A 17,379-nucleotide genomic window follows, 5' to 3' on the forward strand; every position below is an offset into this window, starting at 1 on the left:
TTCTCTTTCCTGCTGTGATGATCCACTGGGTAATTGAATAGCTCTTCCCCACTACCTCCATGATAGGGTAGACTGTTCCTGTCTCCATCACTTCAAATAATTTCACAATGTTTGAGTGATCCAAGGCCCTCATTATTTTGATTTTATAAGGTAGTTAACAAGATTAACTCATTAATGATTGTCATGACCATCTCTTTCCCAAATGTGTTGGGCCAACCTCACCTTGGCAAATATATCCTTGCCAATGGTAGTTGCCAATAAAGTCTTTTCCTCAGCAGAGATGGCTGAGAGGCCTGGCAGCATGATGCACTTACTTGGAGGCAGCGTGTCCCAACGTCAGCTTGAAACTGGGAAAAGCTGGGGAGAAACTTGATCCAGTTTACTTCAAAAGAAAAGCACTTTCAAGGCCCATTTGAAAAACTGAACTTTATGATGAAATTGACAGTGTCAGACAAAAAATAAAGGTAAACAAAACATTAACAAACTAAATTTTAAAAATGGAAAAAAATAAAGAAAAAAGAATAAGAAAATGATTAAAAAGAATTATTAAATTTTTTCACTTTTTCTTTAAAAGTGAAAAAATTAATATGCAAAATAGATAAAAACCCTACAGTGCCACGGAAGAAACTAACTTTGGTCAAATCCCAGGTCATTGAAAACCAGCTTCCTGAGCTAGAAGGTACAAAATCCTCAGCCCCTCCAAGGTCTTAAATAGATGCTTGGGATTCTTTAACAATGGCTCTTTATGAGGTCATAGAAAGAAATGGGCCTATTGTGACTGGGGATAATCCACAGCAATTTTCTTACTTTTTGGATTCTAGAACCTTTACACTTTTTAAAAATTTTAATTTAAGTTACAGTTAGTTAACATACAGTGTAATATTAGTTTCAGGTGTACAATACAGTGATTCAACACCTCCATACATCACCCAATGCTCATCAAGACAAGTGCACTCTTTTAATCCCCATCTCCTATTTCACCAATCCACCCACCCACCTCCGCTCTGGCAACCATCAGTTTAGAACTCTTTACTCTTAAAAAATACTTGTTTTTAGGGGCGCCTGGGTGATTCAGTCATTAAGTGTCTGCCTTTGGCTCAGGTCATGGTCCCAGGGTCCTGGGATCGAGCCCCGCATAGGGCTCCCTGCTCCGTGGGAGGCCTGCTTCTCCCTCTCCCACTCCCCTTGCTTATGTTCCCTCTCTCACTGTGTCTCTCTCTGTCAAACAAATAAATAAGTTCTTAAAAAAAAATACTTTTTATCAATTTACACACTGCCCAATACTGATACCTTAGAATTGCCCATCTTTTTTTTAATGTCCTTAATTTTTTTAAAAAATAGAAACTTCATATTAGTTTCCTGCTTAAAATTTATTATTATATGTATAGATATCTATATCTATATAGATATATATGCCTTATTTTATAGAGCGGTTTGAGGTTTACAGAAATACTGAAATTGTAAAGTTCCCATATACCCCCTCCCCACCCGCTGTAGTTTTCGCAAATATTAATATCAGTATAGTATAGTATATTTGTTACAGTTGAGCCAATATTAATACATTAATACTAACTAAAGTCCTAATTTACATCAGGGATCATTTTTGTGTTGTACATTATATGGGTTTTCACCAACGTATAATGACATAGATGCATCATTATAGTAACACAAAATAGTTTCACTGTCCTAAAAATCCCATGTGCTATACCTATTTATCCCTTTCTCCCCCAAACCCCTGGCAACTACTGATCTTTTAATAATCTCCATAGTTTTGGCTTTTCCAGAATGTCATATAGTTGTAATTATACAGTGTGTAGCCTTTTCAGATTGGCTTCTTTCGCTTTGCAATATGTGGTTAAGGTTCTTCCATGTCTTTTTGTGGCATGATAGTGCATTTCTTTTTATCACTGAATAATATTCTACCAACCACATTTACCACAGTTTGTTTATCCATTCACCAATTGAAGGATATCTTGATTGTTCCCAAGTTTTGGCAATTCTGAATAAAGTTGCTATAAACATTTGTGTGCAGGTTTTTGTGTGGACACAAGTTTTCAGCTCATTTGGGTAAATACCAAGGATCACAGTTGCTGGGTCATATGGTAAGAGTATGTTTAGTTTTATAAGAAACTGCCAAACTGTCTTCCAAAGTAGCTGTACCCTTTTGCATTCCCACCAGCAATGAGAGTTTCTGTTGTTCCATATTTTTGTCAGCATTTGGGTCAGTCAATGTTTTGAGTTTGGCCATTCTGATAGGTGTGTGGTGGTAACTCGTTATTGTTTTAATTTGCGATTCCCTGAGAATACATGATGCGGGGTATCTTTTCATCTGTTTATTTGCCATCTGTTTGTCTTCCGTGGTAAGGTGTCTGTTCAGATCTTTTGCCCATTTTTAATTGTTTTTTTTCTTATTGAGTTTTAAGAGTTCTTTGTATATGTTGGTTATTAATCCTTTCTCAGGTATGTGTTTTGCAAAGATTTCTCTCCCAGTCTGAAGTGTGGGTTTTCATTCTCTTAACAGTGTATTTTGCAGAACAGAATTTTTTAAATTTTAATGAGGTTTTTTTTCCTTCATGGGTTGTGTTTTTGATATTGTATCTAAAAAGTCATTGCCAGCCCCAAGGTCATCTAGATTTTCCTTATTTTATCTGCTGGGAGTTGTATAGTTTGGTATTTTACAATTAGGTCTCTGATCTATTTTGAGTTAATTTTTGTGAAAGGTGTAAGAATTGTGTCTGTATTTATATTTTTGCAAGAGGATGCCCAGTTGTCCTACCACCATTTGTTGAAAAGGCTATCCTTTCTCCATTGAATTACTTTGTTCTTTTGTCAAAGATCAGTTGGCTGTATTTGTGTTGGTCTACTTTGGGCTTTCTCTTCTGTTCCATTGACCTATTTGTCTATTCTTTCACCAATACCGCACTGTCTTGATTACTGTTGCTTTATAGTAAGTATTGAAGTTGAGTGGTATCAGTCTTCCCACTTTGTTCTTCTCCTTCAATATCATATTTGCTATTCTGGGTCCTTTCCTTTCCCATATAAACTTTAGAATCAGTTTGTCAATGTCCACAGAATAACTTTCGGGGGTTCTGATCAGGATTGCATTGAATCTATAGAACAAGTTGAGAAGAACTGACATCTTGACAATATTGAGTCTCCCTACTGATGTGCATAGGATATCTCTCACTTATTTAAATTTTATTTGATTTCTTTCATCACAGCTTTATAGTTTTTCTTATGTAGATTTTGTACACATTTTGTATACCAAAGTATTTCATTTTTATGGGTGCCAATGTAAGTGGTCTTTTTTTTTTATTTCAAATTCCACTTATTCATTGCTGGAAAATAGGAAAGCAATTTACTTCTGTGTATTAACCTTGTATTCTGCTACCTTGCTATAATTTCTTATTAGTTACAGAAGGGTATTTTTGTTGATGCTCTGAAATTTTATATATAGGCAGTCATGTCATCTGCAACAAGAATAGTTTTAGTTCTTCTCAATCTGTATACCTTTTATTTCCCTTTCTCGTCTTACTGCATTAACTAGGACTTCCTGTATAATGTCAAATAGGAGTGGTGAGAGGGGCATCTTTGCCTTGTTTCAGATCTTAGCAGGAAAGTATCTAGTTTCTCACTATTAAGTATGATGTTAGCATTAAGGTTTTTTGTAGATGTTCTTTATCAAGTTGAGGAAGTTTCCTCTAATCCTAGTTTGCTGAGAGTTTTATCATGAATAGGTGTTAGATTTTGTCAAATATTTCTGTATCTATTGACATGATCAGATGATTTTTCTTCTTTATCCCTTTGAGGTAATGGATTACATTAATTACATTAATTGATTTTTGAATGTTGAAGCAGCCTTACATCCCAGGAATAAATTTCCCTTGCTTCTAATGTATAATTCTTTCTATACACTTTTGAGTTCAACTTACTGTTATTTTGTGAGGATTTTCACATCTATGTTATGTTTATTGATCTATAATTTTCCTTTTTTGTGATGTTTTTGTCTATTTTAGTATTAGGGTAATGCTGGCCTCATAGAATGAGTTAGGAAGTGTTTTCTCTGCTTCTATTTTCTGGAAGAGATTAGAGTGAATTGGTAATATTTCTTCCTTAAATGTTTGATAAAATTCACCAGTGAGATCTAGAGTTGGTGCCTTCTGCTTTAGAAGATTATAAATTATTGACTCAATTTATTTGGTAAATGCACACTAATTCAGATTATCTATTTCTCCTTGTGTGAGCACTGTGAAGGCCCTAATAAGTCTGGGCCCTTAGAAGATTTTATATCACAAATTAGTCCTTGCTCAGTCTCCAGCAATTAGTCAATTACCTTTTCAGTGTCTCTCTTAAAGGCTATAGCAGCAGCTTCTGCTCCCAGTAAACTATGATTTTCTGTATTCACCTGTCTCTATAGCTTTTAGGGCAATGGTTTGCCCTGCAGCATCAATTCTCTAATGAATCTAAGAGGAGTTGTTGATATTCAGTTTGTTCAGCTTTTTTCTTGTGGTGAAGATGGGAGTGATCCTTCCAAACTCCTTATATAGATAACAAGGAAGGTTGAAAAATAAAACCGTTCATACAGAGAATGGGAGAGCAAAACCACTTATGTACAACTGCTTACAATGTATGAATAGTTGGAAAAACTAATCCCGCTCTGTATACTAGCTATTTTCAAAGACTCTCTCTCAGTCTGAATGGTAAACCTCTAAGGTTGATATTATCATTCTCATTTTCAAGTTAAAACAACAACTGGGTGTCTACATAACTTGTATGCTGGATTTAAAATTCCCCAGTATTAGATGTGCACAAATTTATTTTTCTATAACTGATTTCTACTGATGACAGAAAACACTATTTCTAGTGAAAAGTAGTTCCAGTCACTTCGGGTTTAAAACTTGTTATCCTATATATATATATATATATATATATATATATATATATATATATATTAAATGAGATTTAGGAGGAGAACTCTTCCCCTTCCTTTCTGTTGATCTGGAAAGTCCTGTAGTACAGATGTTCATGTGATCATCTTTGGCTTCCCAGTATGCCTCCTGGCCAGGACTTTGAGTGTGATCCTCCATCTTTGCATCCTTTACTCAAGTGTCCCCACTTGATAATCCCTCCTAGCTTCCAGGCAAAGCAATGCATGTGGTTCTGTGCTTCCTTGGCCCCACATGAGCTCTCACAGAGGCTGCCAGTATGCCAAGACCCTGCCATGCCTTCTACCGACTGACTCCTCCCCATGCCTGCATTGAAGCCAAGGAAGAGTGGAAGAATAGAGAACGTTTCAAAAGTACAGTTCTAAAAGACAGTATGAACCAAATTATATTTTCCAATTAAGTAGCTTCTAAAGTAAGTCCAGGAAAGGTAAAATGGCAGCTTCAAAAGTTCTTTGCTCAACCAAAAGTTTGTTCAAAAAGTCACTATTATAATCAGATACTGCATTGCACATCAGTTGTGTAGTTTCTGACATTTTAACCACACATTTTACACAAAAGAAAATCTTTATTAATTAGGAAAAATTAAAAAAATTATTAAGGTACTGTTACAGATATTAGATGACCTAATACAAATATTTTATGTCTTCAGAAACTTAATCAACACATAATTTTTTTTTCCCTGAATTGGTGTACATGTATAAAGATTGCTCATCACTTACTTAGAAGGTTGTTACCGTAACTCGGACTCCTAGCCTAGAATGATCCCAGGAAAAGTGGAATAGAAGAAATTACTTGACATGTATAGATTGCTGTGGAAAATGCTGGGCTTTAAATGTCTCAGGGAATGATGTGTGATAGGGCACTAGCCAAACCTTTTCCCTATTTATTTAACTAAAGGTATAGCATAAAGACAAACTGCAACTATTATTAAAAACGAAGTATTCTATGTTGGTTCACCTCTTCAAATCTTATATGCTTCTTTTTAACCAAAGGAAAACTAAAACATCTCTTATGTTTTATAGCCATTTTATGTATTTAGACTCTTCTCCACTATTTGCTTCCAGAGAAATTTGGACCGTACTTGACATTTTTCACAAACTTCAAGATGTGTCCCACTATTTGTATGGAAGAAATTGCAAGTGGTGATAGTCGTTTATGCATAGAACTTGGGTTTAATTATTAAGAAACTTTGTAAGCTTTAATTTGTATTACTTACAAGATGTGTCCTGCTAGTGTCTTAAGTAGTAAAGATGATATTTGAGGAAGTGTATAGTGTTCAAGTGGGATTGAGAGGGGGTGTGGACCACAATTTTTGTTTTTTGTTTTCAGGGTGTTTTTTGTTTTTCTTTGTTTTTTAGTTACCCACCATTGCTTCAGAACCTGTTCCTTTTAAGTTTGGGACTTGATCATTCCCAACAAGCATTAGGCATCCCATCCCCTCACTCAGCAGTGGGCAGTGGACATTTCATTTTCAAAGTCACAGAGCATGAGAGAGACAAATAGCAGTATTTGCACTGTGCCATATGTCAGCAGGTCTTTCTGGACCATTATGATGATGTCTTTCCTCTCTAAATAATTTTTACAAATATACTGATGAAGACAGATTTCTGTTGCCTGTCTTCGGTAGGTCATAAGTTGAAGTAGCACTATATTTTTTCCTGAAAATATGCAGTTGTGACATGGTGTTTCATAGTTTTAAGCTCATTGCTGCCAAAATGAACACAGCTGTAAGAAATGATGATCCTCTCATCTTTGTAACAATAAAACCGCTTCCTAATCTGTTTCCCTAACTCTGAACATTAACTTAATATTCCCCTGGATTTCTGAGTTCCATCCTTTCCCCCCACGGAAATCCATGAAGAATACAGCTTTTGACCAAATGACAGAGCATAGAGGATGAAATTAGTTGCATTAAATTATGATATGACAAAAAGCCTTTCAAAATCTTTGTCACAATGCAACATCCAAGCACCATTAAACAAAACAGGATAAAAATAGACCAAGGAAGAGAGTTAATATTTTGAAAGGAAATTTTGTGAACTAAGATCACTTGCAAAATTTGGAAGCCATTGATTGAGAGCCTGAATGCTATGGCAATTTCTGACTTAGAGATCCTACTCTACAATCGTATATGTCATCTCTTGTTTAATCTTTGGATATAGAATTAACTATTACTGTACTTTTTGGTACACTTTTGTATTTCTCAAAAAAGCAAGTCTCCATTGGTAAAGCTAGCATTTAAGAAAATAACAGAGAAGGGGAGGAAGAAGAAGATACACATTTTTATGTGATGTTTCTTGTCTTCCTATTTCTAAGTACATATATTTAAATAATAGCACACATTTGTAAATTAGTATAAAAATCAGTTGTCTTCTAAAAACAGAAAGGAGAGTTTTGATATCTGTTTCCTTTATTTCTATCATACCTTGGGTTTATTTTGTGTTAGTTTATTTTTTTTTCCCCTGAAAGATCTGATGTTTATTTTTTAAGTTTAATTCTACCATGTTGGGTTGTGGGAAAATAAAAGCTTTTGATAGGGTTAATCTAACCACATAAAATTCCATGTTGAATATGATCATAATCTTGATCTTTGATTGGGTCTTGAGCTCTTAATATCTTGTGATTAATCAGAATGGGTTGTACTGCCTACAGTGTAAGTCATCTTCACAGATGGGTTAGAGAATCATCAGAGTTCTCTTGAATATTTGTTTTAATCCCTTCTAGGATAAAATGGCCTTGGTTTTTTTTTTTTTTTTTTACTTTAAATCAGATTGAGCTCACCAATAAATGAAGAAGAAGAAATTTTGAAGTCCAGTTTTGCTAAGATTATAGGTCAAAAAAGAAGAAACTTGTTTTTTAATTCACAGTATTTCAGTGTTTCACTGAATGTGTTTCATATGTTGTCTTCTAAAATTTAACAAATATTCCTAGTCCTTTGTAATTTGAATAAAAAACTGTATAAAAGAATACAACAAGATATACTTCATGGAAATAATGTTGAGCTTTTTATTGTTCTCAACAGCATAAAAGATTTTTCAAGATTATTGACTGCTCTTCTAATTATATAATTCCAGTCTAAAGTGACATCTGATAACAAAGAGCTTTACTTTGGCAAGTAAACTACCTGACATCTAACACTCAGCAAGAGCTCTCATACATAAAATGTTTACTGAGTGTAGCTGTCATTTCAGCCAGCCATTTGGGTCTTACAAGATACAATTTCTCAAAAATGTTGCTCACCAAAAGCTGTGAATTGAACTGTCTACCCCAAAGTCACATACTGGTGGGGCTCAATAAATTCATATCTATGATTATATAATAATCATTAAATAAAATAATTGAAAAAAGTTGTGTAATTCATCCATTTACTTCTAGGCTGGATTAATAACCCATATGTATTAAAATAAGGACTTAATTTTTTCTTGTTTGTTTATTTTTCTTATAGGAGACCTGGTGAGCCTCCACTGATAAAAGGCTGGCTTCCTTACCTTGGAGAGGCCCTGAAATTACAAAAGGATCCTTTAGGTTTCATGAAAACTCTTCAAAAACAACATGGTGACACTTTCACTGTTCTCCTTGGAGGTAAGCAACACTTCTATAAGTACCTTCCATAAATCATAAGTTCCCCATTGTTCCTTAAGTTGTTACATTTTTCTATAGACAAAATATGGAATATTTATATTATTGTTTTGTTTGTAGACCAATACAAAAGAAAACTATGTTTTTGAATACAGTGATTTTCACAGTAAAAAATGAATTATAAAGATCTTGAGGGTACTTAGGGAACCCTACTCTCCTGCCATCACCTGTGATTTTGGTTTGGTTTGGCTTGGTCTGATTTTAAGAATGATTAAAAGAGAAATAAAAGCTAGAATGCATTAACAGACTTCATTTTGTAGAGCAGTCTTAGGTTTAAAGAAAATTGATCAGATCTGAGATTTCCCATATATCCTGTTTCCTTTTATCAGAATTTTCCTTATTATATCCCATACTCTGTTGCAGCTGATGAGCCAATGTTGATATATTATTAAAAGTCTGTGATTTATATTAGGGTCCACCTTTGCGTTGTACAGTTCTTCAAGTTTTGACAAATGTGTGTCATGGATCCATCATTCAATGGATATTATTCACTATCATAGAGAATAGTTTAACTGCCCTAAAAATCCTCTGTTCCACATATTCATGCCACTTTCCCCCCAACCTGAGCCCCTAGCAACCACTGCTATAGAATGTATTTTTAATTTTAAAAAGTGTATTATGCTTCTAACTTCAATAAAATGCTTACAAAAGAAAAAAGAAAACGGCAGCAAGATCACTAAACATCCCAACATTATAGGGCTGAGAGGAAGAGTTGGGATGTTCTTCACTCATCCTCCTTGAAGGCCCATGTTTTCCAGCTGTATCGGCTATCTATTCCTGTAGAACAAACCTCCCCTAGATGTAATGCCTTCAAGCAACCAGTCTGACCTGAGTCACTTTTGTGGCTTGAGTCATCTGACTGCTTAACTGGGACTGGATGTTCCAAGACGGCCTCATCACATACATGCCTGGCTGGGCCTCCTTGTACACAGGATGTTTCATTCTCAAGATGTCCTTACATGGCAGCTAGTGTTTCAGGTGGGTGAGAAGAAAAGCTGTAAAGCCCCCTGAGGCCTAGGCTGAGATATTACAAAACCTCATTTATACCACATTTTATTAGTCAGAGCGGTCACAGGCCAGCCCCAACTCAAGGGTAGGGAAATACACTCCACCACTTCCTGGGAGAATGGCAGAGTCCCATTGCAAAGGAGCACAGGTAGAGATAGAAAGAATTTACTGTGGCCATCTTAGCACACAGTCTTCCACATCAGCTTATCACTGGGCTAGCTATCCATTTTCTTCACTTTTGTATGTCCTATGTCCCAGAAGTCTGATCTGTACAGACTAGATTATCCTCACTTCTTTGTCCTCTGACTTCTGGCTGGGCATGCTGGTGGGAGGGCAGGAAAGGCTGTGTTCCAGGTCCCCATTTCTCACTGGGCTCTGGCAACAGAGTTCACTCTCCTTCCTTTCCTTCCCAAGAAAAATGAAGGCATCAGGTATCATCTCACTCAGACCCTCGCATATCTACCAGATATTCCTGTGTCTCACAACTTTCCTCACTACCTTTTCTCTAATTTCAAAGAACGTTTAAGAAAATCCATTACCTGTCCCCATCACCCTTACTTCCTGCCTCCACAGGGCTGGTGTTTATTTATTCCTCCCACACATATATCTTCATTTTTTTTTCTCTCTTGGATCCTTACCTATAGCTTAAAACCATGCTTCTCCTATATTCTCCTTCTAGTTACCTTTCATTTCTTTTTTTTTTTTTCTCTTTTGCATCCCAATATTTCAAGAGAGTTTCCTACATTTGCTGCCCATACTTCTGTCTGCCTTGCTGAGGCCATTAATGGACCTTCATTGACTAGACCTCTCTACTTGGTCTGACAATGCAGATCCCTCATTCCTCCTTAAAACACCCTATTCCTTCACTCTATTGATACTGCACCTTCTGGTTCTTTCACTGACTCTGAGTATTCCTTATCTAGGTCATCTTTACTTATGCCCCTTTCTTTGCTCAACCCTTCTCATCTTTCTCTAACCAGCCTTGGAATTTTCTGTTCTATTCCTAAAGAATTTAGGTGATTTCTTCTTACTGTAATTATTTTGTTGAGTATCAGAAGCAACCTTTTGTACACAGAGCAACTTCATTTCAGTGCTGCCATTTTAATGTAATGGGGAGAAAAAACAATGATCCAACTGGATGACATTGTCAGCATGGCTGAGTTTTCAAATGAACAGGCAATATCCATTTCCTCACAACTTACTCCTTTGCCTGGCAAGTCTCTCCCAATACTCTGATTTCAGAAAAATTGAAATGGAAAAAAAATCATGCATCTTAGAGCAATTGTAGTGTAATCCCCACAAGGCTTCCCAAGATCTGGGCACCTCCTACCTCTCTGGCCTCATCTCTTTCTACAGCTTGCCTTAATGCACTATTAATGCACCAAATTGTTTGAAATTTCCTCCTCACACACGATGCCCTTTTGTGCCTATGTTTCCTCTTGCTGTTTTTTCTGCCTGAGTGCTGGTCTTCTCTTTGTGAGTCCTCCTGAAAAGATGACTGACATGGATTCATCTTTTGAGGCCATAGTCACATATCACTTCCTTCCAAAAGCTTCACTGACCATCTCTTCTCCCTGGTTGTGTTTGACGCCTCTTCTCCAGGCTCCCATTACTCTCAGTATCACTCTGTAATGGCATTTAATAAATTGTGAATTTATTGCTAATTCATTTGTCTATTTCCCTTCATTATTCTTCAGTTCCTCTATTGCCAAAATTTAGACCAGAGCTCAGCACTGATTGATTCACAATAAATATTTGATGAGGATATTCCCAATACCTTAGAGCTGATGAAATACTTACTATAATACAAATAAAGGCCATAGCTGGTGCTTTTATTCTAAGTGAGCTTTTGGCTTCATAATAACAAAACTCTATTATTCACTTTAAAAAAAAGAAAGTCACTCTTACTTAAAAAAAAATTAAATTTTATGAATAGATATGACAAATTAGCAAACTTTTCAGTTTTCCCTTTTAATATGTCATACAAAAATAATCTAAGCTGATTAAGCAAAAACTTGTGGCGAGTTGAATAATTTTATTCACTGCTCAAAAACAACCAATTTCTGCTGATACTTGATATCTTAATCTTAGACACTAAGAAGCTTGTTGAATTTCTGATGTCCAAATAATTTGACCATGGCCATGTTTTTGAACTCAACAGTACACAAGCAGGGGTTGAATATGTACTACCACTTCCCTTTGGCTTCTTACTAGAGTTTGAATAGATTCCTGTCAAGTTATCCTGTTAATGTATGTGGTTCTAATGATCAGTTTGCAAAATAGCACCTTTGGAAATGTGAAACAAGGGACCAGAGTCTTCCACCCTTGTCCCGTAATGTGATTTCCGTTAGTGTATGTTCTTGCATGATGAGCAAATGATTGTCATCCCCAAAAGTCTCAAGGGACACGGATGTCATCTTAATAAAGAAATTAAAAGGTACATCTTTTCATGAGAAACCCCGTAAATTCGTGACCTGTCGCAGAAAATAGTTCTCTAATTGGTTTTGTGTGGTGGTGTAGCAGAGTCGTTTTCCCTAGATGTCATGCCAGTGAAGCACCACTGTACATCATTGTCAACAGCTAGTGAAATCTCCCTAATAAGAGGGGGAGTATGTAATGTGTTCATCTTCATAAAATAAAAAGTTGGTTCACATTCCGCTTTCCAACGAATATTTTCAGCTTGACCTTCTAAAAAATTCTATTGAAGAACAAACTAAGCGTGGAAATTGAAAGCTTATAATTATGGAAAATCTCTTTAAAATCCAAATTTATCTCATATTTGCTGACAGGCATTTCTAAATCTAAGTACTCAAGTAGTTGTTCTGAATTCCCATGGATGTTGCCTCTGTAAAGCACCAAATATCTGAGATGAAAACATCAAAATTCAATTTATAATGATCCAGATGTCAAACTTTTTGTATATAAGACATCAAGGTGAATGATTTAGTTTTGTTTTTTTTTTTACATTTACTGATGTACTTTGCATCATGTAGCTCCACCTTCCTAAAAGAAGTAATTTGGAAAGAAGTAAAAAGGTGCTGAGTTAGTAAAGGATCAATGCAGGTTACACAGGAATGCTAGAGTTAATATCTTAAGACCCAGTCAGCTCTGAAAAGGGAAGAGAATAAGATTATTGGCAAAGAAGACATTAAAAATTTTGACCCCATTTTAAATTTACTGCCCCAAAAGATGATTATATATGTTACATGTTATATATTATATATATTACGTATTATATACATTTATATTTTTTTGCAGAAGTGAGCCCCATTTTGACATTTCTATTTTAGACAAATACAAACTCTGATATTCTTTAAATCAATATTTCATATCAACTACTGACAGCATTCTTTTCTCTCTTGAAAACATGACAATGGATATTGTTTCTACCTTGTGATCTTGGTAAACTAGGCAACTTGCCTATCGACACTTGGTATTCATTTACATAAAATCACACTGGAGTAAAAGTTAATTTCACTCCAAGAATACATGGCCTTCAGAATAACTTTTCAGATTTCCTTTGTTAAGAAATTTAAATTCATTTTATGAATGTATATGTGTTTTCCTAACTGTCTGATTAAAGATTACAAAGAAACTCTGGTTTTGCATCTCACATTAGCAGATGGTGGACAGATGGTTTAAATTAATATTAATTTTGGAAAACTTAGCTTAAATTGTTTATACTGAAGATTAAAAGTTGGAAAGCCAACTAACATCTCTAGGGTTATTAGTACTTCCAAACCCACTCGAAAAGTAAAATCCAGAAAATCAAAATGTCTATTTTAAAGCAATCCACATCTTACTCAGAAAGATAGTTAATAAAACACAATGCCTTGAGGTTGAAGAAATTAAAAAAGAATGAGAAGGAGAAAATACAGATCCTGGAGTATAAAGAGCCTTGAAGAGTGAGAATTTTACCTACAAATAAATTGATTTTAACTAATCAGTAATGATTTTTTAAAAAGAACCTGTAATAACTGCTCATTAAAAAAAACTATTAATAATTGGCTGCTAACTGGAACCAGTTTTTCCACATTTAGGTTTTATTTCTTTTAATTGAAATGAATCTCATAGTTTCTTCCCATATCCTTACCCCCAAGGGGGAGAGAGAGAGGGGAATGTATGTGTATTTGTGATGAATTGTAGACAAAAACTCTCACATTCACACAGCCTCTATTTCAGTAGGCCAGTGGCCAGTAGCTCATGCTGTCTTGGCTGAATATAGTTTTATCTTTCCACTTAGATTTTAATGAATGTAGAAAATTAGTAGGAAAAATTCAAAATATTCCCTAAAAATTGCATGTTTTACAAACTGAAACTTTTATACATTCTCTGAATTTTAGTGGCTAATTTAAAATAACCCTAAAGATATTTAGCAAAATCTTCTCATTTGGTGAAAGGAGGAAAGTATGAATCACCACCTGTGAAAATACATAGCTTTGCCTAAAATTATATCTTTTGCAAAATGAGAGAATTGATTCTTTTTTTTCAATTATTTGTCAGGCAGATGCTGGCAATTTTATTTAATTAAGATGCTATGGTAAAGCAGGTGTCATAAAATATGCTCCAATCCAGTTGAGTCCTTTTTGCTCTCGCTAAGGGGGAAAAATCCAGTTTACTTTATTAATGCAGCTTTGGGATCTGACCAGAATGAATAGCCACTTCTAGCTTTACCCTCATTCCTAGATTGGCCCACCTTATTAAATAAATCAAGGAGAAATATGGTGAATACAATTCAAGACATATGATTTATTTTTAGAAAAAAAATCTTGGCACATGTATATGAATGTATATTAAAAGCTTAAATGATGTTTTAAAATTGTAAAACAAAAACACATTTATCCTGTTTCAAGAATTAGGTTGAAAATTATTCAAAACTTTATTCTAACTCCTGTACCACATTGAATTTAATTTCTGTGATGCTGTTTGAATTACCAATAAATAACAAATGAGACGTTGTTGGTCTAAGAAAGTACACTCACGTACACGCACACACACCAGAGGAATAAAAAGTGAAGGAGAAAGTGTGAATGATCCCACAAACTTTAATGTCTCTTGTTTTCTAGAAGGCAATAAATAGGCATTACACTTTGTAGGATCATCTAAACTTCATGTGTGTTCTTGGGAAAGAAAGATTTATTAAATGCCATTATTAAATACTATTTGCATAATACTTCTATTTAGGAGTCTTAAAATAGCACTCTAGTGAGAAGAAATCAGCCCTGTGTGAGGAAAAGAACAGTGCATGGGGAGTGTCTTCTTGTCCAGGCTCTCGGGGGGAGCAGGGTAGAGCTGGGAACTCTTCAAGGTTCCGACAGTTTTGAGAGCCCTACCAAAGTAGGACCATGTTCCTCACTATGCTGCCTTGAATCACTTCAGGCCCCTATCAAAAATAAAGACTCATAGGTCCCACATCTCAACCTTCTGAATCAGAATCAGGCAGAAATCTGTATTTTTAACCAGTACCCTATGTCTTTTAGTTGGGTAAGTTTGGACAACACTGATCTATGAAAAGACCAAATGTCACCACCTCAAAGAACTCTTGCTGATAGGTAACTCCCAGCAGACCAAAGTGGATTTCACTTTCTGCTTCCCTTACCTTGTGTTCACACCTCTGCTAGAATGATTTCTTCACATCTTTTTATCTTAAGAGGAAAGAGATCCAAAGAAGTATCTGAATCTCAGTAAGTGTTGAATGTAGGGATGAATGCATGAATGGACAGGTTCTCGTTTGGAATCCTGTTTTAGTCACAAATCAGTAGGTAACCTTGGACATGTTACCAAATCTCCATGAACCACTATTTTCTCATCTATAAACAAGAAAATGCTGGCAGTTGTGATTTGGTATTTGTCACATTAAACATTAATTTGTGAGTATCTGCTTCATACCACATCTTCATTTGTCTGAGTTAAAATTATCATATCCAGCCAAAGCTAAGATGATATCAAGTATGAAATGGCTCTCCATGAAGTGTAAATAATAATTTGATATGTTTGTTTGTTTGATGTTTGTTTTCTGTTTGTATTATTAGGGAAATATGAGAAATGTTTAAGTCAAGGGATTCTGAGGATGTTTCAAGGGTAGTTTAAATATTTGGGTATTTAATTAAAATAAAAGAGTATCTTTTTAAAGGTCTTTCAGAACTTAAGAATATTAGAGTTTCTCCCACTATCTTCCATTTTTAAAGGAAACGTGGGGAATCTTTGAACGAAATGGATATTTATTAAACTTTGCACCTTTCTGGGTGTTAGTTATTAAGGTCTCTATAATTTTGATTAAAATCTTTTCAAATTTCAGGTATTTGTTTGTTTTGCTCCCAACTGAGCTCATATTCTCATTTATTTCTTTTAGGAAAGTATATAACATTTATCCTGGACCCTTTTCAGTACCAGTTCGTAATGAAAAGTCACAAATTAAGCTTTCAAGTATTCACTAATAAACTATTAAGGAAAGTATTTTCCATCGAAAAGTTGGCAACCAATGATGACCTGAACAATGACCTTCATGGCTGCTATCATCTTTTACAAGGGACGTCTTTGGATATACTCACAGAAAACATGATGCAGAATTTAAAACAAGTGTTTGAGTTCCAGTTATTAAAAACCACAAATTGGGACACGGCATACCTGTTGACATTCTGCAGCTCAGTAATATTTGAGGTCACGTTCACAACCATATATGGAAAATCTCTTGCTGACAATAGGAAAACATTTATTACTGAGCTAAGAGATGATTTCTTAAAATTTGATGACAAATTCCCATATTTAATATCAGACATACCCATAGAGCTTCTAGGAAATGTCAAATCTATTAGAAAGAAACTTATAAAACGCTTGACATCAGAACACTTAGCTAAGACACAGGGATGGTCAGAAGTTGTTCAAATGAGGCAAGATATCCTGGAGAAATACTATACGCTTGAGGACTTTGAAATAGGAGGTAAGAAACTTCTGAATGATTACTTGTCTAAAATAAAATAATTTACAATAGACCTTTGAAATAAAAAGACAAAATGGTGACCTTGAAAATTTTTATGCTCTTTCTAATTGGCTAGTGATAAAATGTTTTACTCTGAAATAACCCTCTGTGATAATTGATTTTTTCTTTTTTTTTCTTTTTTCTTTTTTTTTTTTTTTTGCTGAGGTGGTAAAACAAGATACTTAATGGGGATAATGAGAAAGAGTATAACTAAGCTGCATTTACTCCTCTTATCTCGTCCCCCACCTCCCCACCCCCCACGCGCACATTACATTTTAAACTATTCTCATTAAGCAGAAAATTAGACTTCAGAAGCCTATTGGTCCTCATTAGCATGCACTGATCCTTGGCTGGGTCTGTGTCCTAACATCTTTTAATTAGCACACTGCAAATCTAATCAGTGTAATAAACGCTATTAATCTTCCTTTTCACTTATTTTCTCCCAGCACATCATTTAGGGTTTCTCTGGGCTTCTGTGACAAACACTATTCCAGCTACGTTCTGGGCGATGTATTACCTCCTACAGCACCCGGAAGCTATGGCAGTACTGCGTGATGAAATTGACCATTTGCTGCAGTCAACAGGTCAAAAGAAAGGGTCTGGATTTCCCATCCAGCTCACCAGAGAACAACTGGACAGCCTGGTCTACCTAGGTAATTTATTTTTATCTGTTACGAAGAAAAGAAGGTACCTCTCTGCAAACTCAGTTTATCACTCAAAGCTGTTTACCAAGAGGTGGAGGACACAGCTGCCTAATTGACATAATAACACCCATTTACATCAATTATAAATTATGTAGTTTATAGC

The 17,379-nt window shown here is 35.2% G+C and overlaps 1 protein-coding gene across 1 annotated transcript in view; it reads left to right on the plus strand.

Annotated features, from left to right (window-relative positions):
* The window catches only part of CYP7B1 (cytochrome P450 family 7 subfamily B member 1), a 175,829-nt gene that overhangs the window by 135,243 nt on the left and 23,207 nt on the right, over positions 1–17,379 (plus strand). The window contains exons 2-4 of the mRNA XM_078072335.1: positions 8,392–8,528; positions 15,946–16,533; positions 17,019–17,225. Of these exons, the coding sequence (XP_077928461.1) occupies positions 8,392–8,528; positions 15,946–16,533; positions 17,019–17,225 (932 nt within the window). The remainder of the gene's footprint in view (positions 1–8,391; positions 8,529–15,945; positions 16,534–17,018; positions 17,226–17,379) is intronic.

Source organism: Halichoerus grypus, chromosome 5, assembly GCF_964656455.1.
Source record: "Halichoerus grypus chromosome 5, mHalGry1.hap1.1, whole genome shotgun sequence".
Lineage (NCBI taxonomy): Eukaryota > Metazoa > Chordata > Mammalia > Carnivora > Phocidae > Halichoerus > Halichoerus grypus.